Source organism: Megalobrama amblycephala, linkage group LG20, assembly GCF_018812025.1.
Source record: "Megalobrama amblycephala isolate DHTTF-2021 linkage group LG20, ASM1881202v1, whole genome shotgun sequence".
In the NCBI taxonomy this organism is placed as follows: domain Eukaryota; kingdom Metazoa; phylum Chordata; class Actinopteri; order Cypriniformes; family Xenocyprididae; genus Megalobrama; species Megalobrama amblycephala.
The window spans coordinates 10,817,841-10,842,841 of NC_063063.1; the positions used below are offsets into that span (position 1 = coordinate 10,817,841).

Consider the following 25,001-nt stretch of genomic DNA (forward strand, 5'->3'; position numbering starts at 1 on the left):
TGACTGACACCTCTCCTGTCCCTGTGTTGAGATAAATTGGGAGTAAGAATGGCAGCACAGCTGAAAGGTTTGTTTGAGCTGTACCCTTTACTGTACAGGCAAGAAATTGGTGAAAGGGCCTTTACATTTGCCAAAAAATAGAACTTAAGAACTTTTTTTTTTTTTTTTTTTTTTTTACTAAAAAACAAACAAACAAACAAGCAAGCCCAGCCCAGGAGACAAAAAGACAAAAAGAGAGTAATGCAATATTGTAACATTACTTTTAGTAATTTTCCCCAACACTGTTTAAAGGCCTGTTTGATGGTCAAGAATTGGTTTTAGGGATTAGGTTATAAATACTGTAGGTTAAGAGTAGATTTAGGGTTCGGGTTACGCATGGGTACCTGATCTAAAGTCACTGTAAATCTATGCAATATCCTCACTAATATAGCGAAAAAAACGTGTGTGTGTGTGTGTGTGTGTGTGTGTGTGTGTGTGTGTGTGTGTGTGTGTGTGTGTGTGTGTGTGTGTAAAACTCTCTAATTGCACTAAATTCCTGTCATTTATTGTTACAGGTTATGGGAATTGGAATGGCTACAGAGCTCCATCTTATGGGGGTGAGTTTAATCTCAAGAGTCAATGTGTTAGGTTTGTGCATACAGATTGTGCATAAATGTTCCCATTAAGAATGTGTGCAAACATCATTGTGTTTTGTTTCAACATAAAAAAACTGGTGCTATTGTGTTTTTACTTTCATTAAAAGTCTGTTTAATGTTGTTTGAAGGCTACAGCAATTTAATGGGCACTCATCCCCAAAAAGGAGTTGGTCTAGGTAAGTCTGTTATCTACATATTCTCTAAGGATTAGGTCACCCAGCAAAGTCTGTTATGTTTTACTTACTATCTTAGGTGGAACACAAATGGTAAATTTCATAAGAGGAAGTAAAATGTAACAATTGTTCACAGGGATGGTTGTATGGGGTGATGGGGAGCCTGTGTGAGAATAGCATATTATTTTTACAGTACCTTTATTACGCAGTAGATGATGTTTTAGAGAAGTTTTGTTTTTATCAGAAGAACCATTTCTTCAACTCTTTCAAACACAATCAGTCATTTTGAAATGACAAAGATTTAGCACTGTTTATTTTCAATACGAAATCTGACAAATTCGCAGTAAACTATCGTTTGATATTGCTAAAGAAATTTAGAAATGTATAACAATCCGTTAACACTTTAGCAACAATCCTTTAACCAAATTAGTATTTACACCATAACTACATTTCCTAGGTTATGGCACTGGATCTTCAGCTGCTAAGGGACAAGGTTCAAATCCTGGAGGTAAATTCTTTTTGTATGTAGTATTTGTAAAGGACATCTTTTCATTTAGAATGAATTTCATGATACTATTGCCAGGGTTGAAAGGAAAATTTTATCATCAAAGTCAGTAAAGAAAACATTTATGTTAATAATGTAACCACTTGCACAGCCCTCTAAAGTGGGAGGGGCCAGCTGCTAAGTTGCGCTGGAAGTCATTTTCATCAGAATTTTTCGACTAAGGACCAGCAACGTCAACTCGTGTGCAGGTGCAGTAGCACGGCAAGCTACGCAGTGCTAGTTCCTGTTATCCCAGGAAACCAAGGTTACGTTAGTTACTGAAACGTTCCCTTTTGGTACAGTTCACTTGCATTGCGTCAGTAGCTGATGTATATAGAGAATGCAATTCAAAGCACCATGCTACTAGTGCAGAACAAAAGGCCATCCTGTAAGCCCATAGCCCGGGGCGATTGGTGACAAGGGCCCCATAGCAGGCTACATGAAAGATAGGGACTTAAAAGGTTTGTCTAGCAAAATGCCACCCGAAAAACCCAGAGGTTAGGGAGTGGTTAAGCGGACAATATCCATGCTTGATGAGCAGGAATGTCCAAGTTGTAAAAAGGTGGATAGCAAGGACCAGCTGGCCACCGCACAGATGTCGGCAATGGACACTCCACTAGACTAAGCCCAAGCCAACTGATACAGCTAGGGTGACTTCCAGGGAAATGGAGCAATTTCCATGGAACAAAGGCTTTGGTACAACCGTGGGTCACCCTGAGAATGAGGCTGCCCCCGCACCATGCATGAGGTGGGACGTGGGCCTTCAAAAAGTATTGTAGTGGCTGCATATGTAACAGGTCCAAGGGAACTACAGAGATGAGTGCTGCCATGAGGTCCAGTAGCTTCTGAAAATGTTTTTAGGAGAAGGCTGTCCCTGACTCTGAATGACATCATCAACTTCTAAATTTTCAGGTAGTGCTCCAGCGAAATCTAGGCCCACATCTGAGCAGAGTCGAGGACTGCCCCCAGGAATGAGATTTGTTGGCTGGGGGCAGTGAGCTTTTGCTTAGGTTGATCCTGAACCCTAAACTTTCCAAGTGGCTGAGGAGCAGAGACCTGTGTGTGCATAGCTCCTACTTCGATTGAGCTAAAAGCAACCAATTGTGGAGGTAGTTTAGGATGTGTACTCCCATCTGTCTCAGGGGGAAGAGGGCTGCATCCACGCATTTTGTAAGTGCACAGAGATAGGGACTGTACGAATGGTAGGACTGCATATTGGCAAGCCACCCCTTTGAACACGAATCTCAAGAATGATCTGTGATGAGGTGCTATCTAGGATATGAAAGTAGGCATCCTTGGGGCTACTTAGCCACCTCCTCCTTGTGACTGAAACATCAGGGCTGCTTGGGCTGCTCGGGATCCAGCACTAACTTAAGCTGGGGTCCCTAGCACCTGGGAAACAGGTAGCGCTTAGCTTGCAGAAGAACTGTGGCAGGAAGTGGTGCGTCGCCTGCGATGACTTCTGGGCTGCTGTAAAATGCTCCTCAAAGCTGTCCACTGCAGAACCGGAGAGACGGGAGTCAAGGAGGGCTGTCGCATCTGCGTCATTGATCTCCGTCAAGTTCAGCCAAAGGTGGCACTTGAGGACCACCAAATTGGCCATGGCATGACCAATTGAGGCAGCTGCGGGCGGGATCCTCTGAGTCCGACCACTCCAAGCCCAACTCTTCTATGGCCTTTGTGCAAATAAGCTCTGAGGCCTGACTAAATCAGTCTCTTTAGGTGGGGGTGGAGTCATCGCTGAAGTTTAAAGGCAGCCAGAGACAGTGTCATTAAGTCTTCCTCAGAGCCGCCAAATTAAACCATCCCACTCGCACTAAATGAGGGACATTGGTTTTCCCGGGTGAAGAGCACTGTAGATTCGTCATGCTGAGGGGAGCGAGGCACGCTGGCGCTCGGCCGATGTGAGCTCAATACAGCCATTTTGCTCTGCCCCATGGCTCTGCTGTTTCTTCTGTCTCGGCTCTAGCAAGAAAGAGAACGGAAGAGCAGTGCGAGACTCATGCACTAAATTTGTTTCTACAGTGTTATTACATTGTGGAGAATACTAAATTCTGATAAGAACTCAGGATATTACACAAGTCTAATAGTATTTTTCTCTAAATAGGCTCTTCTCTTCAATATACAGGGTATCCCAATGGTGGAACCAAGGGACCTACACCAGGTAAACTTTTGTGTGTGTGTGTGTGTGTGTGTGTGTGTGTGTGTGTGTGTGTGTGTGTGTGTGTGGTGTGCATTTCCTTTTCCTTTGTCTGATTTTTCTGTAGCCCCATTTAGATTAAGGTAACACTTTACAATGAGGTTTCACATTATTGTTTAGTGTTTGTTCATGTTAACTACTTGTACATTCATTTATTAATGTTAGTTAATGTTAATGTTCAGCATTTACTAGTACATTACTAACACATTTGTAAGATCAAAAGTTGAATCTGACACTGAACATGAACATTTTTAATAATTAACATTAACAAAGGTTAATAAATGCTGTAAAAACATATTGCTCATGTTAGTTGATTCATTTACTAATGTTAACAAATGAGCCCTTATTGTAAAGTGTTACCTAGATTAAAGGTGCTAAAGAGGATGTTTTGTTTTATACATTTTTGCAATATTACTTGAAACTAACGGATAAAAGACAATTTATTAGGTGCACTGAAAGTAATAATATTAATATACATCATCTGTGCACGAGGTAGGGCCTTAAAAACATCAGCCAATCGTTTACGCGATCATCGCGTAAACGATTGGCCCTCTGGTTTGTCAATCACTGCCGTGACGTTCCTTGTGAGAGACGTGCGCGGATTGGCCCTCTGGCTTGTCAATCACTGCCGTGACGTTCCTTGTGAGAGATGAGCGCGGCTGCGCGCTCCAGTAACTTTCCACACTCCACAGGCGCCGCATGCAATGTCTTTGTCAGGAGACAGGAGTAACAACTGCAGATTATGAGTTACCTGCGGTGAGTCCGACATAATGAATCCAAAAAACACGACACAGCAAATGCCGGTGGTAAACACTCGTGTTTACCAATACTCGTGCACGAGTTTTGGAAGGCGTTCCTTTGACGTGAGCTGTGAAGGAGGGGGGCTGTTCTTACGCATGCGCTCATTTGAAAAACTCAGTAACAGTCTTTGGATTCTCAGTCGACGAAAAAATCCTCTCTATCACCTTTTATAATCTATATTTTTGGTGGTGTAGTTGTTTATTATGAGTAAAGCACTAAATGTCTGTATTGTAAAATGGGGTAACAGGAGAACCTCTAAACTGATTTGGGATTGGTTTTGTTTAGGATATGGAGGATATCCTAATGGAGGTGCAGCTAACCAACCGAATACAGGTAATACACTGGATGTCACCAGCTCTAGTATCTAGTACTAATTATTACATACTGAAATCTGAAAAGAACTGAGGATATTGCACTGGCACTTTTTCTAATTAGGTTCTTCACTTCAAAATATGGGTTACCCCAATGGTGGAACCAAGGGACCTAGATCAGGTAAACGTTTATTGTGGATGTTATGCATATAATGTGTATTTCTTTTTTGCTTTGTCTGGTTTTTCAGTATTATTTGAAATCTAATGTGTGTTGGGTCTGCTTCAAAGGATATGGTGCTAAAGCTGGACCTTCAAATGGACAAGGAGCAAAGCCTAATGGTAAATGGCATGTGATTATTATTATTATTATTATTATTATTATTATTATTATTAAACATATGGTTTTGGGCTCTAAAGTCTGGTTGGATAACCCGCCTTCAAAGCCATTGTAGAATAGGATATACCCACAACGTTGACTTGTACATTAATGGAATTCTTTATTATTAAACCATCTTTAGTATAGCCCCATTTAGATTAATAATGTATATTATTGCTGGAGGAGTTGTTTAGGAGGTAAAGCAATAAAGGTCTGCATTGTAAACTGAGTTAACTGGAGAACCTCTAAGCTGATTTGAGATTGGTTTTGTTCAGGATATGGAGGATATCCTAATGGAGCTGCAGCTAACCAACCTAATACAGGTAATACACTGGATGTCACCAGCTCTAAGTGCAATTATTACAGTGTGGAAAATACTGAATATTGAAAAAAAAAACCTGAGTATATTACACTGGTTTAAAGTACTTTTCTTTAAATAGGCTCTTCTCTTCAAAATGTGGGACATTCCAGTGGTGGAACAAAGGGACCTAAACCAGGTAAACTGTTTGAGTGTGTGTAATGTGTATTTTTGTGTATTTTTTTTCCTTTGTCTGATCTTTCCATATCGTTTGAATCTTTTATATGTTGGGTCTGCTTCAAAGGATATGGTGCTAAAGCTGGACCCTCAAATGGACAAGGAGCCAAGCCTAATGGTAAATAGCATGTAATTATTACTATTATAAAACACATTGTTTGCCTCTAAATTCCAGTTGGATAAGCCACGTTCAAAGCCACTGTAAAATATATGAAATCTGCACACCTTTTATTGCACATTGAATTCTTTATTAATAAACCAACTGTAGTTTAGCCCCATTTAGACTAATAATGTATATTATTGGTGGAGAAGTTGTTTATTAGGGGGTAAAGCACTAAAGGTCTATATTGAATAAATACAAATACAAATACAAATTGTAAACTGACATAACTGGAGAACCTCTAAACTGATTTGGGATTGGTTTTGTTCAGGATATGGAGGATATCCTAATGGAGCTGCAGCTAACCAACCTAATACAGGTAATACACTGGATGTCACCAGCTCAAGTGCAATTATTACAGTGTGGAAATTACTGAATACTGAAAACCGAGGATATTACACTGGTTTAAAGTACTTCTCTTTAAATAGGCTCTTCTCTTCGAAATGTGGGGTATCCCAGTGGTGGAACAAAGGGACCTAAACTAGGTAAACTATTTGAGTGCGTGTAATGTGTATTTTTGTGTATTTTTTTCCTTTGTCTGATTTTTCCATATCATTTGAATTTTATGTTGGGTCTGCTTCAAAGGATATGGTGCTAAAGCTGGACCATCAAATGGACAAGGAGCCAAGCCTAATGGTAAATAGCATGACATTATTACTATTATAAAACATATTTTTTGCCTCTAAAATCAGGTTGGATAAGCCATGTTCAAAACCAATATAAGATATATGACATCCGCACATCCTTATTTATTGCACATTACTTGCGTTATTTATTAATGAACCAACTGATGTTTAGCCCCATTTAGATTTATAATCTATATTATTGTTGATGCAGTTGTTTATTATGAGTAAAGTACTAAATGTCTGTATTCTAAACTGAGGTAACTGGAGAACCTCTAAACTGATTTGGGATTGGTTATTTTAAGGATATGGAGGATATCTTAATGGAGTTGCAGCTAACCAGCCTAATACAGGTAATACATTGGATGTCACCAGCTCTACAGTGTAATTATTGTGGTGTGGATAATACTGAAATCTGAAAAGAACTGAGGATATTACACTGGTTTAAAGTACTTTCTATAATCAGGTTCTTCACTTCAAAATATGGGTTACTCCAATGGTGGAACCAAGGGACCTAAACCAGGTAAACATTTATTGTGTGTGTTATCCATATAGTTTTTTTTTTTTTTTTTTTTTTCCTTTGTCTGATTTTTCAGTATTATTTGAACCCTTATGTGTGTTGGGTCTGCTTTAAAGGATATGGTGCTAAAGCTGGACCCTCACATGGACAAGGAGGCAAGCCTAATGGTAAATAGCTTGACATTATTACTATTAAAAAACATATGGTTTTTGGCTCTAAAATCTGATTGAATAAGCCACTTTCAAAGCCATTGTAAAATATAAAATATGATATTTGCACACCTTTGATTGCACATTGAATTCTTTATTAATAAACCAACTGTAGTGTAGCCCCATTTGGATTGATAATGTAATAAACCAAATGAGGTAACCGGAGAACATCTAAACTGATTTGGAATGGGTTTTGTTCAGGATATGGAGGATATTCCAATGGAGGTGCAGCTAACCAACCTAATACAGGTAATACACTGGATGTCTCCAACTCTAGTGCAATTATTACAGTGTGGAAAATACTGAATTCTGAAAAGAACTGAGGATATTACACTGGTTTCAAGTACTTTTCTCTAATTAGGCTCTTCACTTCAAAATATGGGGTATCCCAATGGTGGAACAAAGGGACCTAAACCAGGTAAACTATTTGAGTGCGTGTAATGTGTATTTTGTATATTTTTTTCCTTTGTCTGATTTTTCCATATCATTTGAATCTTATGTATGTCTGCTTCAAAGGATATGGTTCTAAAGCTGGACCCTCAAATGGACAAGGAGCCAACCCTAATGGCAAATAACATGACATTATTACTATTATAAAATGCATAGTTTTTGCCTCTAACTTCAGTTGGATAAGCCACGTTCAAAGCCATTGTAAAATTTATAAGATCTGCACACCTTTGGCTGCACATTAATTTAATTTCTTTATAATACACCATCTGTAGTTTAGCCCCATTTAGAATAACAATCTATATTATTGCTGGAGAACTTGTTAATTAGGGGTAAAGCACTATTGTAACCTATAGGGTAACTGGAGAACCATTAAACTGATTTGGATTTGTTTTGTTCAGGATATGAAGGATATCCTTATGGAGATGCACATAATCAACCTAACTTATTATTATAAGAGAAGACGCATATGGGGAAAACTCCTTTTTCTCAGATTTCTGAAGCCTATTTTAACCAAGCAGTGAAACTGCACGTTTGAGTTGTATTGTAAACCAAACGCATTGAGTTGTAAGTAAACCAATGGTGAGCGAGCCAGTGGTGAGCGAGCCTGCTCAAAAATGTGCCAAAAGGGGCGGGGTGTCATGCTATATAAGCGGCCATCTCACCTTGGCAGATTGATTTAATTCGACAGAAATGACGGCATGAGGCATCCTGCGAGTAGCACGGCAAAGTACGCAGTACTCATTCCGTATCTAAGGGAACAGAGGTTACGTTAGTAACAGAGTACGTTCCCTTTCGATACTACACTCATACTGCGTCGTTCGTGTTTTTATTATAAGACAAGATGCATATGGGGACAGTCCAATCACACCGTGCTACGAAGGGGGGACGACAGAGCATCCGGGCAGAGCGCTAAAAAGGGCTTGCGATGGATACCCATAGGACAGGATAGCCCAGACTATCGGGGACTGAAAGACAATGTAGTCATCCTCCCAATCCCATATAGCCTGGGTGCCAGTGGGGTCTAGGACGCATATAGGGAGCACAAAATATAGTTATACCCGGACATGGTCGGGGTCATAACGGAAATTCATAAGCTGGTCACAACAGTGAGGCTTATGTAGAAAGGACCTGCATCTGTAATGCAGGAAAGTCCAGATTATAAAACCTGACAAATGTGGACGGCGAGGCCCAGCCGGCTGCCACACAGATTTTGGCAATGGACATGCCACAAGACCATGCCCAAGAGGAGGCCTTGCCTCTCATGGAATGCGCTCTAACACCTAAAAGGCATTGTAGGCCTAAAGAGGAGTAAGCGAGCGCTATAGCATCGACTATCCATCTGGATAATCTGGGCTTCGTGACCGGAAGACCTTTTGTGCGGCCACCGAAGCAGCCGAAAAGCTGTTCCGCCTGACTATATTACTTTCATCAGGCGGAACAGGAGGAGGTGGATAGGACCTTCGGGATGTATTTATGTCTTGGTTTCAGGATGACTTTGGAGTTGTTTGGCCTGAATTCAAGACAGGAGGGAGAGAGGAGAGAGCGCCTGAAAATCTCCCACACGTTTAATCAATGCTAAGGCTAGCAGTAAGGCATTTTTTAGTGCTGCGACCTAGACTTTAAGGGTAGAGGGAGTGCGGCCTCTATCCATTAAGTCTTGAAGGAAGGACAATATCTGGGATGTCACAAGTAAATGGGTCCTCGCCCTGGGCTGTGCACCAGGCAGCAAAGACAGACCATTTAGGGGAGTAGAGACGTCTCGTTGTGAGATAGTGTTTAACTTGTGAGATAGTGTTTAAGATGTTTTCAGGGAGGTTTGCAGGCTCCCATTGAGAAACCTCACATGAAGATCCCACAGCTCGGGTCTGGGGTGCCATATCATCCCTCTCGCTTAAGAGAGGAGATCTCGTCTCAGAGGAATCGCCATGGCTTCATGGACGATAACTGAGACAGGTCTGAGAACCATGGTTGGCTCCTCCACAGAGGAGCCACCAGGAGGACCTTGTAAGCACCTTCCCTGATTCGTCTGATAACCTTTGGAATCAGACCAATCGAAGGAAAAGCATAAAGGAGGAGGCTGGGCCAGTCATTGGGCCAGCGCATCTCTGGTCTTTGAGAAATAGATTGGGCAACAATAATTGTCTTCTGAGGCGAAGAGGTCAACCTCTGCCCTCCCAAAGACATGCCAAATTTTCTGAACCGTGGGGGGGTGGAGCGACCATTCCTCCGAGGGAAGGTTGTTCCGGGACAACATGTCCGCCTCTGTGTTCAGTACGCCCTGTATATGTACTGCTCAAAGTGAGAGCAGGTTGTGTTGGGCCCACTCTAGGATGGTTTTCGCTAGAGTGTAGAGGGACTTTGAAGAGAGCCCGCCCTGATGATTTATGAAGGACACCACCGTCATACTGTCTGATCTGACTAAGATATGGTGTCCCATCAGGAGAGGAAGGAAAGCTTGGAGAGCATGATATACCGCCATCATCTACAGGCGGTTGATATGAAGCTCGCTTTCCGGGCTGCCCATTTTGAAAGCATCTGTGAAGATGACTTTCTTCTTGTCCATCATCCCTATTGCCACACCCTGCTCAAACCGGCTGGACCTGCCAAGGGGCCAGGGTTGCGACGCATGTCCTGGTCCAGCTTAAGCGAGCAGCGACCATGCTGCCAGGCTTGGGGCGGTACCCGCGGCTTCAGCCAGAACTGCAGTGGGCGCATGTGGAGCAGGCCCAGATGCAGAGCTGGTGATGCTAAGCTCATGAGACCTAGCATCTTCTGAAACGCTCTGAGTGGCAGAGAAGTTCCGGGCGTAAAAGTTTCCACAAGCTTCTGAATGGCCAGAGATCACTCTGGCCAGACTATGGCCCTCATGCGGGTTGAGTCGAGAATCATCCCCAGGAACAAAATACGTTGGCTGGGAGATAACAAGCTCTTGGAAAAATTGACCCTTAGCCCCAAGCACTCTAAGTGGCTGAGGATGATGGATCTGTGTGTGATACTAGTTCTTTTTGCCTGCATAGTGTTCACCTCAGAGCGCAGGACGTGAGCGTCCTCGTTCGTTCATGGAGAAGAGGACCACGGCATTGAATAACGGGGCCCTTTGAGCAAACTGGTACATAACCTCGATTTATGACACTCCAGGGATTGCCAGCCAGGCTTCGGCCCATGTGGCAAGGGGTTAAATCAATTCAAGCGATGGGTCGCTGCGAGGGGACCCTACGCTCATGATCTGGTTGCTATAACAACAATTAAATGCATGGGCGTGGGAATTTGAGCGGGCCCAGTGCTGACAAACACAGCACGTCAGCACCCGGAACAGAACAGGGTGTTAAGTGGCATAAAAATTCATGAAGAAAACTCTTTAGACAAAATAGTTATATGAGTCTCCATTTAGTCATAAGGGAGAACATCATACATTAACGAGCTGTTAGCACTGCATTCAGCTGAGTGTATAGAACTGGGGAATCCCCTTGCTGCCGGGAGGATGAGACACGCGGGAATAGACCGGTTCAATCAGTTTTGTGATTGCATTGTTCTTTTGTCTCATGCCAAAGATAAAAAGAACAGTGGAGGTCAAGGGGAAGAGCCGTTTTCAGAGAAGCGGTCTGTGAACACTGCGAGGCAAGACTCATGCTCTCATGGTGAGAGCGTCCATCTTCACTGGAGGCAGCTTGCGGAGGCATGGCCAGCAAGTGACGCATTCAGAAATTCAGCATTTTACCACAAACACCAATGGAAATTATTTCAGCAGAAATATATTACATGAGTCTCACCTGATAGTTACTGGGGATATTGTCATGACATAATGCTGTCAGTGCTGCACTCAGCTGACATTAAACAGCGTGCGCAGCAACGAAAAAATCCCCTGCTTCAGGAAGAGTGAGACACATGGGATATAAACTGACGAGAGCACACTTAATCCCATTCGCTGGCCCTGTAACCTTTGTTTCTTATCTCAGCTTGAGAGAAAGAGAACAGTGGAAAACGAGGGAAAGAGCTGCTTTTTAGAAAAAGCAGTCTGTGAACGTGGCGAGGCAAGACTCGCGCCCTCATAGACTACGTTTACATGGACAGCAGTAATCTAATTACTGACCTTATTCTGATTAAGACAATATTATGATTAAGGTGTTTACATGAGTTGCCTTTAAAATATTCCTTTCATGTTCCCGTTTTACATGTTATATAACATAGATCGATTAAGGGCAAACGTCATTACGTCCCCACGCACGCCGTCCGAGTTCTCTACAGAATTTCACATATCACCACACAGTTTGTGCTATATACAGTTTTGGGTGTTTCATTTTGAATCTTACAAAAGCTTTAAGGGCAGTTAATTATTTGACATGCAATATACGTGCAAATAGATACGGAGCCCTGCACATGACATGCAAGAAAAAATAAATAAATTGTGCACACGATTTACTAATTAAATTCCCTCGATTTATAAATGATATGCGCATGATTTATAAATTGAGGGAACAAATTAGTAAACCGTTCGCACGATTTAGCCTAGGCTACTATTTATTTTCCCTCTCATGGAGAGGCTCTGTAAATACAACGGTGGATACAAATTCTCCAGCAAAGCCTCCTGTACTTTAATTCGCAACTTTCATTCATGCCACCACGACAAACTCAGAGGTTCTGGATGAGAGATGAGGTGAGAGGAATTTGATTTGTGGCTTCTTGCTTGAGCTTGCTCTCGTTTGCCGTCAAAACGGTATGTGTCCTGTAGCAAAGTGCGGCGAAAACTGCCACATGACGTGTGTGATTAAGGTGTGTACATGTCTACAATGCACTCCAATAATGCGACTAAAATAGGAATACTCCACCTGTCATAATTCGATTTGTGTTTACTTAGAGTATGACTTTAGTCGGATTAAGGTAATAAAACTTGCTGTTTACATGGTCCTTTCTTAATCAGAGTATTGTCTTAATCGTGTTAATATCGGATTACTGCTGTCCATGTAAACGTAGTCATAGTGAGAGTACTCGTCCTCAATGAACTTGGCTCGCGGGAGGCCGGCAAGCGGAAATGCTCAGAGGTTCGGCATTTAATTACAAACACCAGAGAAATATTTCAAGAGTGGCGAGCTGCAAAGCGGCAAGCTTATCAGAGCTGCAGGCTGCTCGTGAGTGGCGGGCTGCTTAGAGAGCGGCGAGCTAAATTGAGTGCGGCGAGCAGACGAGGCGAGCTGATCTGACTGCTGCAGAGTGGCAAGTTGATCAGCAGCGAATTCTAGCTGTTTGCAGATGAAGGCGGCTTCAAGTTTGGATAAAGAGAAGGGATGTGATCTGCGTCGCTGAAGGAGAATGAATCAGTCTGCCAAGGTGAGACGGCTGCTTATATAGCACGATACCCCGCCCTTTTTGGCGGGCTCACCATTGGCTTGTGCAGCTTTGCCGTGCCGTCATTGGTTTGTTTACTTACAACTCCACGAACAAATGGCTGTGCAGTTTCACTGCGTGATTGAAAAAGGCTTCAGAAATCTGAGAAAAAGGAGTTTTCCCCATATATGTGTCTAGTCTTATAATAATAAGATGAACGATGCAGTACTAGTGTAGTATGGAAAGGGAACTGTGGATATTACACTGGTTTAAAGTACTTTTCTGTAACTAGGTTCTTCACTTCAAAATATGGGTTACCCTAATGGCGGGATCAAGGGACCTAAACCAGGTAAACGTTTATTGTGTGTGTTATGCATATAGTGTGGGTTTTTTTGGGGGGGGGTTTTTTTGGTTTTTTTCCTTTGTCTGATTTTTCAGTATTATTTGAAACCTTATGTATGTTGGGTCTGCTTCAAAGGATATGGTGCTAAAGCTGGACCCTCAAATGGACAAGGAGCCAAACCTAATGGTAAATAGCATGTGGTTATTACTATTATAAAACATATGAGTTTTGGCTTTAAGTTTTGTAGCCACTGTAAAATATGATATTTAAACACCTTTGCACATTGAATTCTTTATTAATAAACCAACTGTATGCGTAGCCCCATTTAGTTTAATAATGTGTATTATTGGTTGAGGAGTTTTTTATTAGGGGTAAAGCACTAAATGTCTGTATTGTAAATGAGATAACCGGAGAAACTCTAAACTGATTTGGGATTGGTTTTGTTCAGGATATGGAGGATATCCTAATGGAGGTGCAGCTAACCAACCTAACACAGGTAATACACTGGATGTCACCAGCTCTAGTGCAATTATTACAGTGTGGAAAATACTGAATTCTGAAAAGAACTGAGGATATTGCACTGGTTTAAAGCACACCTTTCTCTAATTAGGCTCTTCACTTCAAAATATTGGGTATCCCAATAGTGGAACCAAGGGACCTAAACCAGGTAAACTATTTTTGCATGTGTAATGCGTATGTTGTGTGTTTTTTCCTTTGTTCTTATTTTTCCATATGATTTGAATCTTATGTATATTTGGTCTGATTCAAAGGATATGGTGCTAAAGCTGGACCCTCAAATGGACAAGGAGTCAAGCCCAATGGTAAATAGCATGTAATTATTACTATTATAAAACATATGGTTTTTGGCTCTAAATTCCAGTTGGATAGGCCGCATTCAAAACCACTGTGAAATATTATATACACCTTTGATTGCACATTATTTTAATTCTTTATTAATAAACCAACTGTAGTGTAGCCCTATTTAGATTAATGATTGGTGGAGGAGTTATTTATTAGGAGGTAAGCACTAAAGGTCTGTATTGTAAACTGAGGTAAGTTGAAAACCTCTAAACTGATTTGGGATTGGTTTTGTTCAGGATATGGAGGATATCCTAATGGAGCTGCAGCTAACCAACCTAATACAGGTAATACACTGGATGTCACCAGCTCTAGTGCAATTATTACAGTGTGGATAATACTGAATTGAATTCTGATAAGAACTGAGGATATTATACTGGTTTAAAGTATTTTTTCTCTGATTAGGTTCTTTACTTCAAAATATGGGATATCCCAATGGTGGAGCCAAGGGGCCTAAACCAGGTTAAAATAAAATAAAATAAAAGTTGTGTATTGTGTATAGTGTGTTTCGTTTTCCTTTGTCTGATTTTTCTGTATTATTTAAAATTGTATCCGTGTTGGGTCTGCTTTAAAGGATATGGTGCTAAAGCTGGACCCTCAATTGGACAAGGAGCCAAGCCTAATGGTAAATAGCATGTCATTATAACTACTATAAATCATTTTTTGGCTCTAAAATCAAGTTGGATAAGCCACTTTCAAAGCCACTGTAAAATATATGATATCCACACATTAATTGAATTCTTTATTAATGAACCAATTGTAGTGTAGTCCCATTTAGATGAAGAATCTATATTATTGGTGAAGTTTTATTAAGGGTTGTGCACTATAGGTATGTAGACACTTGTTGTATCTGTTTTTTGTTGTTGTTGTTGTTGTTGTTGTTGTTTAATATTCTACCTTTTTTAACCATATTCTACACATTTCAGTGTATAGAATTTTACCATTCATTCATGTATTCATTTAGGTCCAGTTACAACAAGTTAAACAAACATACTCTACATAAAACGTAAAACCTTCACAGTTATATTAACATATCACATATCTTGTGATCTATAGGTTATGGTGTTCCTGGCTATATGTCAAAAGGACCTTATAAAGCAGCTAATTCAGGTAAAATCGTGATTATTAAAAGTACATTTTATTTACTTCCTCCACATAACATAAATAGAAGATCTGTCATTCAGAAATGCATGTTATGTCTCGGCATGTGAGTTTAAAATTGCTTTGGTTTCTAGGTTACATGCCTCTAACAACTGGAAAAGGTGTTTCCAATAGAAAGGGACCTAAAGGGGAGATTTTAAGCCCAGAAGAACCAAGTCGTCTCCCAGTAACATCTAACACCAAGGGCTTTTTACCACTATCTGGACGTGAGCCAAATACAGGAGAATTTTCAGAACAAACTAAAGACATTCCAGCAGTTCTGCAACAAACAAAGGGACAAAATCTTCATCCACAGGGCAAAGCCCCTAACTCTATGGTACCTCAGCCTGCTCCAAATCCATTTATGCAAGGTCCAAGTTCTTATAAACCTAGTAAAGCTTATAAACCACCCACACCTGTAATTCCACAAAATAAAGCTCCAAAACCAGTTGCACCAGTAGTCCCTCAAGCAATTCCTGCACCAGAATCGGCTCCCATTCCTCAAGCCACTTCACAGGAACAAAACATAAGTCCCGTGGTACCACAACCAATTACGCCACAAGCCAGTATTTCTTCACAGGCTCCTCTAGTGCCAGAATCAGCTCAATCAACTCCAGAGATTCAAATGAAGAATCCAACAACAACAAATCCTGGTGAACCTCTATAGTTTCAAAATTAAATCTTATATGATTTCCTAAAACCATATAACAGCTTGAATCTACACCCCTTCCACAATAGTTAACTAATTAACAACCATAAACAAAGATACTTCCTGTAACTCCTATAAAATTTCCTTATTCCCTCTTTCTCTACTTTTGTGCATCAATTCACTTCTGGTCTAACTTTTGTATTAATCCAGTTTATTCTTGAAACTTGACATTGTGTATTTGTGTTATTGCACATAAATTGTGATTAATATAATTGTAAAAAGTAACAACATATTTTTAATTAACTTGACAGATTTAATAAAACCCTGAATTCCCAACTTGATCTTACAGGAAACCATTACGAGTTGGTGATTTTGTATGAATTTATACAATTTGAATCATACAAAAACATTATTAGAAAAAAGCATGAAGGTCCATCCCTAACCTAACTCCTAAAAATACCTATCGCTCTAGCATAAGCACATTGTATGAAAATGTACGAATGAGATTGTACAAATTCATACAAATTAGCTACATTCAGCAAAACTTAAAATAGTTACGAATTGTGTCTCAATTTTTTTGGAAGCATTCTCCTAACAGTTTGCTTTGTAATACATTATGCATGTAATACAACTCTGCTAGTGATATCAGGGCATCTTTATTGGATAAGTAAATTTCAGTTTATTTGTAACTTGTTTGTGTTCTGCAGAGCTCACTGGTCTTGGACAACCAAATGGACAGGTGCAGGGAGCTATACCTTCAAAGCCGGGTAAATCCTAAATAATAATCCATTGATATAAAATTAAATCACATTAAATTATCTGGGCTCTGTTTTGGTTTAATTATGAAATATTCAATTATTGAAATATTTATTTATTTTTTTAGATTGTGGACCTGGAGGACAACCTAATGGACAATGGGTCAAACTTCCAAGTCCTGGTAAACTTTAAAATTTTTTCCCCACTTGCTTACTGTCATATAAATGATAAAGCTATTGGTAACGCTTACAAAAAATCTTAAAGGGTTAGTTCACCCAAAAATTAAAATTCTGTCATTAATTGCTCACATATCGTTCCACACCCATAAAACCTTCGTTCATCTTTGGAACACAAATATATTAGATATTTTTGATAATCTGATGGCTCAATGAGGCCTGCACTGACAGCAAGTAATGCCCAGAAAGATACAAAAGTTATATTTAAAACAGTTCATGTGACTACAGTGGTTCAACCTTAATGTTAATAAGCAACTAGAATACTTTTTGTGTGCCAAAAACAAAATAACAACTTTATTCAACAAGATCTATTGATGGCCGATTTCAAAACACTGCTTCATGAAGCTTTGAAGCTTTACGAATCTTTTGTTTCGAATCATTGGCTCGGAGCACGTATCAAACTGCCAAAGTCACGTGAACCATTGAAATTTCGAAACACTTATGATGTATCGAAGGCTCGTTTACTGAAATCACATGTCTTTGGTGCTCCGAACAGCTGATTCAAAACAAAAGATAAACTATCCATCCACCCCTACCTCCATCCCTCCATCCATCTCCCGTCCCATATCCCATCCCATAGCATTTTAACCTCTTTGGATAAAAAGTTACTTTGGGGGAAAAATGCTTATATAACTGTTCTGTGACTAGGCTTTGGAGCAGGAATGGGTGGTTATCCAGCTCATGGCATGAACAATGGCTACAAAGCAGGTAAATCATTACAAAACACATTTTATTGTAATTAACATCACTTTAATTAACATCTAAATCTGTTTTGCTTGTCTAAAATTCTGAAAAACATGGCTACTATTTATTTTATTTTTTTTACTATTCAGGTTATGGAGGCTATGGAAACAAATTCAAAAAGCCAGGTTGGAATATGTCCTACTTCATGGATTTTTTAAATATAATTTGTTAACATGGACACAATTCATATATACATTTATTAAATATTTAATATGATGTGTATATCTAGGCTTTAGTCCTAGTGTGTCAATAGTCTAGGCCCTAGGGCTTATTAGTGCAATACCATATCCACTTTACCTACAAAAAGAAAATAAATAATACAACAACTAATTTAAACCAGTTTTCCATTTTCCACATTTTTTAAATTTAGATATTAATGCTTTTAAGTTTTTCTTAAATAAATAGGTCTCCATTTCAAAACTTTTTTCGTATAGACCAAAAAAAATTACAGCTGTATCTCTGTAAATAGTAAGAAACAATTTTTTTATATATTCATTAATATTTAAACTTTTCTGTTACTCTGATAGCTGGACCACAAGGTGAGCAACCAACAGGATTTAAGGGAAAATCTCAAGCGAAATATGGTTAGTATGGTAAAATTCATATCGGCTAATTTTAAAATTACTCATCAAAAATGCTGCACACTGACATTTGCTCAGTTTTCATAAGTGAGGTCTTATTTTTTTAGGAATTGGTGGTCTTCCATTTGGTGGTTCCCCCAATGGATATCAAACAAACCCCTCTGGACAATATGGTATGTTATCTTCTTTATAATATTTAGAGATAGAATTGACCCTAACTTTAATGCTGACTGGACAAATGGATTTATGTGTGCCTTTCTCATAGGTAATGATGGTCAGCGCTATGGAGCCAAACCCTACAATCCTAAAGCATTGGGAAAATACGGTGAAGATTAGATGATTTGATTTTCCTTTACACTTTTTCATAATTGTTTGTATGCATTCATCAGTTGACGGGCAGTTTGTAGCATTACACTACAGATTGTGGTAGAAACGCCAGTGCTTAAATTAACATTTACTTTAGTCTATTTTTTTTATTTGCGATAAAAATTGGATGCTGTTTTTTATGTATAATAATTCTGTTCTCTGACCCCAAAATAGGACATGGTAGTTCACCATACAACTCTCAGCCTTTTCATCCTGAATCTGTTGCCAAATCCCCTGGTAAATATGGTAAGGTAATAAAGCATTTTGACTGATCATACAGCACATCTGTTTTTGAAGATATTTTAAAATATAAGTTTCTGTATTTTCAGATTTTGGAGGGTTACCCAACAATGGTCAGCCACTTGGATATGGTAGTGACAAATCCTCTGGCAAATATGGTGATTGATATTTCTTTTCTAACTTGCATTGTCTTATTTCGACAAATTCTGAAAGTGAATATTTCTTTAATTCTGTCTCAAGACACAAGGGTTTTCAATATGGTGGTCAACCACTTGGGCCTGATGCCATGTCTGGAAACTATGGTATATATAATATCATAATATTAATGTTCTGACTGTTCTGGTATGTCCATTCAATCCACTTTCTGTAGGTTCTCCAGAATCCCTGTACAATCCAGAAACTGTCAGTCTTGGTGGTGATGCCAAATCCGCTAAATATGGTATGAAATCTCTTTTGTTAAACTTACTTATTCATACTCTAGTTTAAAGATCCACTTCATCATTCCTTTGTATGTGAAATGCGTCAAACAGTATACATTAAGGCTAATGTGAAAGTAATAATTGTTTTGTACTTACAGGTAATCCATCAGTGTCATATGAACTCCTCGGCCCAGTGACTGATGGCCAGTCTGTTGATGGTACATGCATCTCCTATTTATTTAGTACACTATTTATTAATCAAGCAAGAACTAGTTAAATACTTTGCTGTAATTCTATTACATTAGTTTAATCAAGAAAATGCAAGATTGTTATCATTTGAATTTAAACTTACAGAAGTTATAATGTCATTTAATCCTTTTTTTTTTTTTTTTTTTTTTTTGAACAGAAAACAGAAGCCTGGAGGCTTTGCATCAAGGTCCTGAGATTGATGGACAGCAATCCATTGACCACTATGGTTAGTTGTGTTTTCAGATATTCAGATAATTATGTTCATTTAATTTAGGCTGAGTTTGGCATTTTTTACTCACATCAGGATATTGTGTAAACAGAAATATCTTCATGAGATTTTTCCGTATCTGTTCTGAGCCACATGCAAATAGTTCACCCAAAAATGAAAATTTTGTCATCGTTTACTCCCCCTCAAGTTGTTCCAAACCTGTAAAAAATACTATGATAGTCAGTGGGGGCAAGATCAATGGTTACAAACATTCTTTTCAATATCTTCCTTTGTGAACAGCAGAACAAAGAAATGTATACAGGTTTGAAACAACTTGAGGGGGAGTAAATGATGACAGAATATTTAGGTGGACTATCCCTTTAAATGAGATGCATATCTGATATCTGGACATCTGACGTATTGCTAAACACGCATTTACGATTCCCATTGGAATTCCAAGCCACCACAAGCCCATTTACCCACAAAGGTAACTTTTGTTACACTCATATTATAAAGCAGACGTGCCTGGTGTGTTCACACAAAAATACAGCTTCTTTTGAGGTGAAAATTTTATATATATGTAAAATTGCCCACACACAAAAACATTCAGAAGCACAGAACCTTATTTTGAGCCGCAGCACCATATTTTTTTTTATAAATAACATAGCTTCACTACTGAAAGCTACATTTGTTTTAGCAACAAGGTGATAACTTTGCTGTTTTTGAAGTAATTAAACTCACAACTTCAGTACAGGGACTCTGCACAGACGCGGTAATTCTCGCAAAGTCTCAAAACACTGTTACTTTTATTCACTAAAAATAATTACCATTATCGTTCAGCCAAATCATGAGATGCAAACACCAATGACCACTTTAAATGATCCATACTAGCAAGTGATCATGGTATAAGTGGAATAATCACATTTGGTGTGCATTAAACTCAAAGAACCACTTGATGTCAATTATATAAATATGTTTTATATATGGCCATCTCTGTCAACTTGAGGGTTGACAGAGATGGTCTTATTATTGGGAGATACAAGGGTCCACGGCTCTACCACTGGAGAAAGCGTAACAGCTAACTTGGACCACGTGTGCCTTGATAACCAATCACATTACAGCCTTGACGTCATTGAATTTCGTTCAAAGTTGTGCGACAGTCAATCACTGTTTGCGGATATGATAGAAACGAATGAGAAGTGGCGTAAACTGAATCATACCTGTCACGCAATTGTCCGTGATTTCTCTTTATAAAACAGCATTTTTTCAGTGTAAACTAAAAATGGATCAATCCAAAACTAATGTTTAAGAGCAGACATTTTAAAGATTAGCTGATGAGCTGTCGATTCCTTAAATTAAAGCAGTCTATGAAGCCTCTCCTCTATTGACATTGTCACGTTTAGGCACAGAGACAAAAAGGTAAGATCCAAATGCAGCTTTAATTGGGAAATCCAAAAACATAATCCAGGCAGGCAAGGGTCAGAGTCCACAGAGCAGTCCACATAAAGCAAATTAAACAGAAACAAAAGCAGGTGACATGAAATGAAACCTCAATGACAAAAGCAGAAACAAACAGGGTATAAATAGACAGACACAAATGATCAAACGCAAAACAGCTGAAAGCAATGACGGGATGATGAGTCCGGGAAGTGGTTTATGGGAAATGAAGTCCAAAAGAAGTCAAACAGTCCGGGTTGGAGTGCCCTCTGGTGGCTAAATAGGGCACTCCAGCTTGTGATCATAACACATTCATATATAAACGGCCCTTTTGTCTCCTTCCCTGTGTGCCACAGCGTTAGCAGGTGTTACACTTTTTTTCCTAACCTTGCAGGCTTGCCTTCAAGTGGCTTTGGGGTCGACCATGTCACGAAAAGCGATCACCAATGGAATCATTGTCTGTGTTCACACTGCAAGCCTTAGTGTTCAATTCAGTTTAATTGCTCAGATCCAATTTTTTTGTGTGGTACATTGTTTTAAATGTGACCAATATCAGACTCCAGTGTGAACTGGTCATGGTACTGAACTGAACCATATGCACAAAAGAACACTTACAAAAGTGGCACACAGCATTCTGTCATACTCAAGAAACATGGAGGCAAGGACATGGATGAGGAGAAATAGTTTTTCTCGTATAGCTTTCCCTCAAGTTTTGCTTGTATAGAGCTGTCACCGTAATACTTATGAGTTTAACAGCTCACTGCCCCTCCTCTGACATCTTCTCTGCAGTCTTCCATATTCAGAATATATTTATTCTGTGTGTTTGTGCTTGATTCAGGAGATGGAGAGGTTCCACCCCATCCTGATGCTCCAGGAGCTGGAGAAGCAAATGCACAAACCATCGAGAAATATGGTACAAGCAGTTGTTTATACTGTGTATACCTACAAGAATGAGGTGTGTAAATCTGCATATAAACATCTGTCACCCTCTTTGTTCAAGGAACGGGAGATTATACAGATGGAAGAGTTCAACCAGAAGGTAAAAGTAATGTTCAAAACTCTGATCTTTCTGTAAATTTTGTACATTCAGTATTTACAGACTGTGTGGTTGTGAAGGGAGTTAAAATTTGCATTATAACTTTGTATAGACTTGACAATTGCATATTTCATAATTGCGGTATTTATTCATGGTGCCCACCAGGGTCAGAAATTAACTATTAACTAACTAACAATATTTACCCCCCGGGAATTGATTTCCAGGGACATTTTTTTTAACCTTTTGTTAAGGCACTTTTAATAATTTCATCATTAAATGTATCTGTGTTGTCTTTGTCAAATACTAAATTAAACTAATTCAGTCAATCAGAATACTATAGACTGTTACCAATAAAATTATGAACATCAACAAAAGCTAACTTTACACTGCAAAGGTGAACTAAGGTTGCATCTGAAATAGAATTCATTTTATGTACACTGTTTAATGCTCAAAGGTGGCATATCATGGTCTAATGGTTAGAGAGTCAGATTGATAACCTGATGGTTATGGGTTTGAGTCTCAATACCGGCAGGAAATGAATGAGGTGCCCTAGCAATTTCACTGTGAATAATCTAAACGCCTCTGATTGGCTATCGTATTTACACTGAACAAAATTATAAATGCAACACTTTTGTTTTTGCCCCCATTTTTCATGAGCTGAACTCAAAGATCTAAGACTTTTTCTATGTACACAAAAGGCCTATTTCTCTCAAATATTGTTCACATATCTGCCTAAATCTGTGTTAGTGAGCACTTCTCCTTTGCCGAGATAATCCATCCACCTCACAGGTGTGGCATATCAAGATGCTGATTAGACAGCATGATTATTGCACAGGTGTGCCTTAGGCTGGCCACAATAAAAGGCCACTCTAAAATGTGAAGTTTTACTGTATCGAGGGGGTCAGAGGGGTCCGAAAACCAGTCAGTATCTGGTGTGACCACCATTTGCCTCACGCAGTGCAACACATCTCCTTCCCATAGAGTTGATTAGGTTGTTGATTGTGGCCTGTGGAATGTTGGTCCACTCCTCTTCAATGGCTTGGCGAAGTTGCTGGATATTGTCAGGAACTGGAACATACTGTCGAATACGCTGATCCAGAGCATCCCAAACATGCTCAATGGGTGACGTGTCCGGTGAGTATGCTGGCCATGCAAGAACTGGGATGTTTTCAGCTTCCAGGAATTGTGTACAGATCCTTGCAACATGGGGCCATGCATTATCATGCTGCAACATGAGGTGATGGTCGTGGATGAATGGCACAAAATGGGCCTCAGGATCTCGTCACGGTATCTGCGCATTCAAAATGCCATCAATAAAATGTACCTGTGTTCATTGTCTATAACATATGCCTGCCCATACCATAACCCCACCACCACCATGGGCCACTCGATCCACAACGTTGACTTCAGCAAAGAAATAGGCTTTTTGTGTACATAGAAAAAGTCTTAGATCTTTGAGTTCAGCTCATGAAAAATGGGGGCAAAAACAAAAATGTTGCGTTTATAATTTTGTTCAGTGTATAAACTCAAAAGAAATGAGATTGAGGTTATAATGAGGTTATAATGCTTAACTGCAACATGAGCAGATCTAAATATACTTTCATTCATTTCATTCATTCATTGAATCATGACAGTCATAATTGATTGAGTTTAATTATATAAGGGCATTTTTTGGTGACTTTTTTTTGTCCCAAACTCCATTACTTTCTGACCCTGCTGTTGACCTATGGCCACATATTCTTCCATTTTAAATAAATTGAGAGAGAACTCAAATCCAATTATTTCACCATTTGTCTTTCTTGACTGTCCTGCAGTTGTCTCTTTCCCTGGTGTTCCCACTGTGGGCCCCGCTTCTGACATCCCAGCTGTCACCTCACTAGACAGCACCCTTTCACTGGACGGCTCCTCCTCGGTCCCCGTTACTGTTCCCGAGGTGCCCGCTGTTCCCGAGGTGCCTGTCTCACCCATAGTCCCTCAGCCTGAGCTGCCCACTCTAATGCTGCAGCCGCACCACCACAACAGATCCACATCCAGCAGCACCTCAAGTTCCAGATCCACCCACATGGCGGCACCCAGACAGGTACGATGCTAATAAAAGCACTCTTGAGAGATCATGCATTCATCGTGCAAAGTTGCTTTGCAACTGATAACAGCTAGACTAATGAACTGTTCATTTTTTTTCATAATAATTTCAATTTCATATTATTAAGAAACTATTTATTGAAGATTGACATTTATCATATTGTCACCGCAGTTAGCCATGTAATATTTTCCACCAATTTAATGCATGACACCTGTCCTATCAAAATAAAGCAAACAAAAAATAGCCTTAATGTAAATTTAGCCATTTCTAAACTTTATACATTAAAATTTGGTTCTTTTTAACAGGAAAGGAAGGCAAATACAAATTGAATGGATTCTTTGGAAATAAATACCAAGGTATGGGTAATGTACAGTATAAACATTTAACATTAATAAAACTTAAATCATATGAATCATAATAATGCTTTTTTTTCTAACCTATACCTCCCTTTTTTTCTTAGGATAATTTTGAAGTGGAAGTTCATGCTGCAAGAATGTGTATCTTCACTTGATTTCTCTTTTTTTACACAATGTTTCTGTGAATGTTGTACATTTTCTGTCATTTTATTTGAGGCTTTTGTTCTCCTTAGCCTCTAGTTTTGTATTTTAATGTATTTTTAATATTTGGTACCTTGTCATAAAAATAAACAGCTGCTTGTACAAATAAAGACATTTTAGATTAAATATAATTATATCTGATGCATCTTTTTTTTTCTTTTTTTTTTTAAATCTGTAATTCCACAAAATGTTTCTTGTATTTTGTTTTATGCATTTTAGTTTTATGTAGTTTTTTTTTTT

The 25,001-nt window shown here is 39.2% G+C and overlaps 1 protein-coding gene across 1 annotated transcript; it reads left to right on the top strand.

The window, feature by feature from the left end:
- Window positions 1–48: 48 nt before the first annotated feature.
- cmn (calymmin) lies at window positions 49–24,882 on the top strand. The gene is given in 45 exon segments (XM_048171603.1): window positions 49–67; window positions 555–596; window positions 3,481–3,516; window positions 4,639–4,686; window positions 4,789–4,845; window positions 4,953–5,003; window positions 5,316–5,363; window positions 5,481–5,537; window positions 5,643–5,693; window positions 6,007–6,054; window positions 6,164–6,220; window positions 6,321–6,371; window positions 6,664–6,711; window positions 6,825–6,881; window positions 6,995–7,045; window positions 7,289–7,336; window positions 7,449–7,505; window positions 13,152–13,208; window positions 13,338–13,388; window positions 13,651–13,698; window positions 13,813–13,869; window positions 13,973–14,023; window positions 14,300–14,347; window positions 14,466–14,522; window positions 14,635–14,685; window positions 15,117–15,170; window positions 15,296–15,853; window positions 16,557–16,616; window positions 16,733–16,786; window positions 17,490–17,549; window positions 17,675–17,710; window positions 18,113–18,169; window positions 18,274–18,339; window positions 18,432–18,491; window positions 18,707–18,778; window positions 18,862–18,930; window positions 19,143–19,211; window positions 19,350–19,409; window positions 19,598–19,666; window positions 21,924–21,998; window positions 22,086–22,124; window positions 23,936–24,127; window positions 24,130–24,201; window positions 24,510–24,560; window positions 24,665–24,882. Coding segments are annotated over 45 exon segments (3,024 nt in total). The 3' UTR covers window positions 24,670–24,882.
- The last annotated feature ends 119 nt before the right edge of the window (window positions 24,883–25,001 follow it).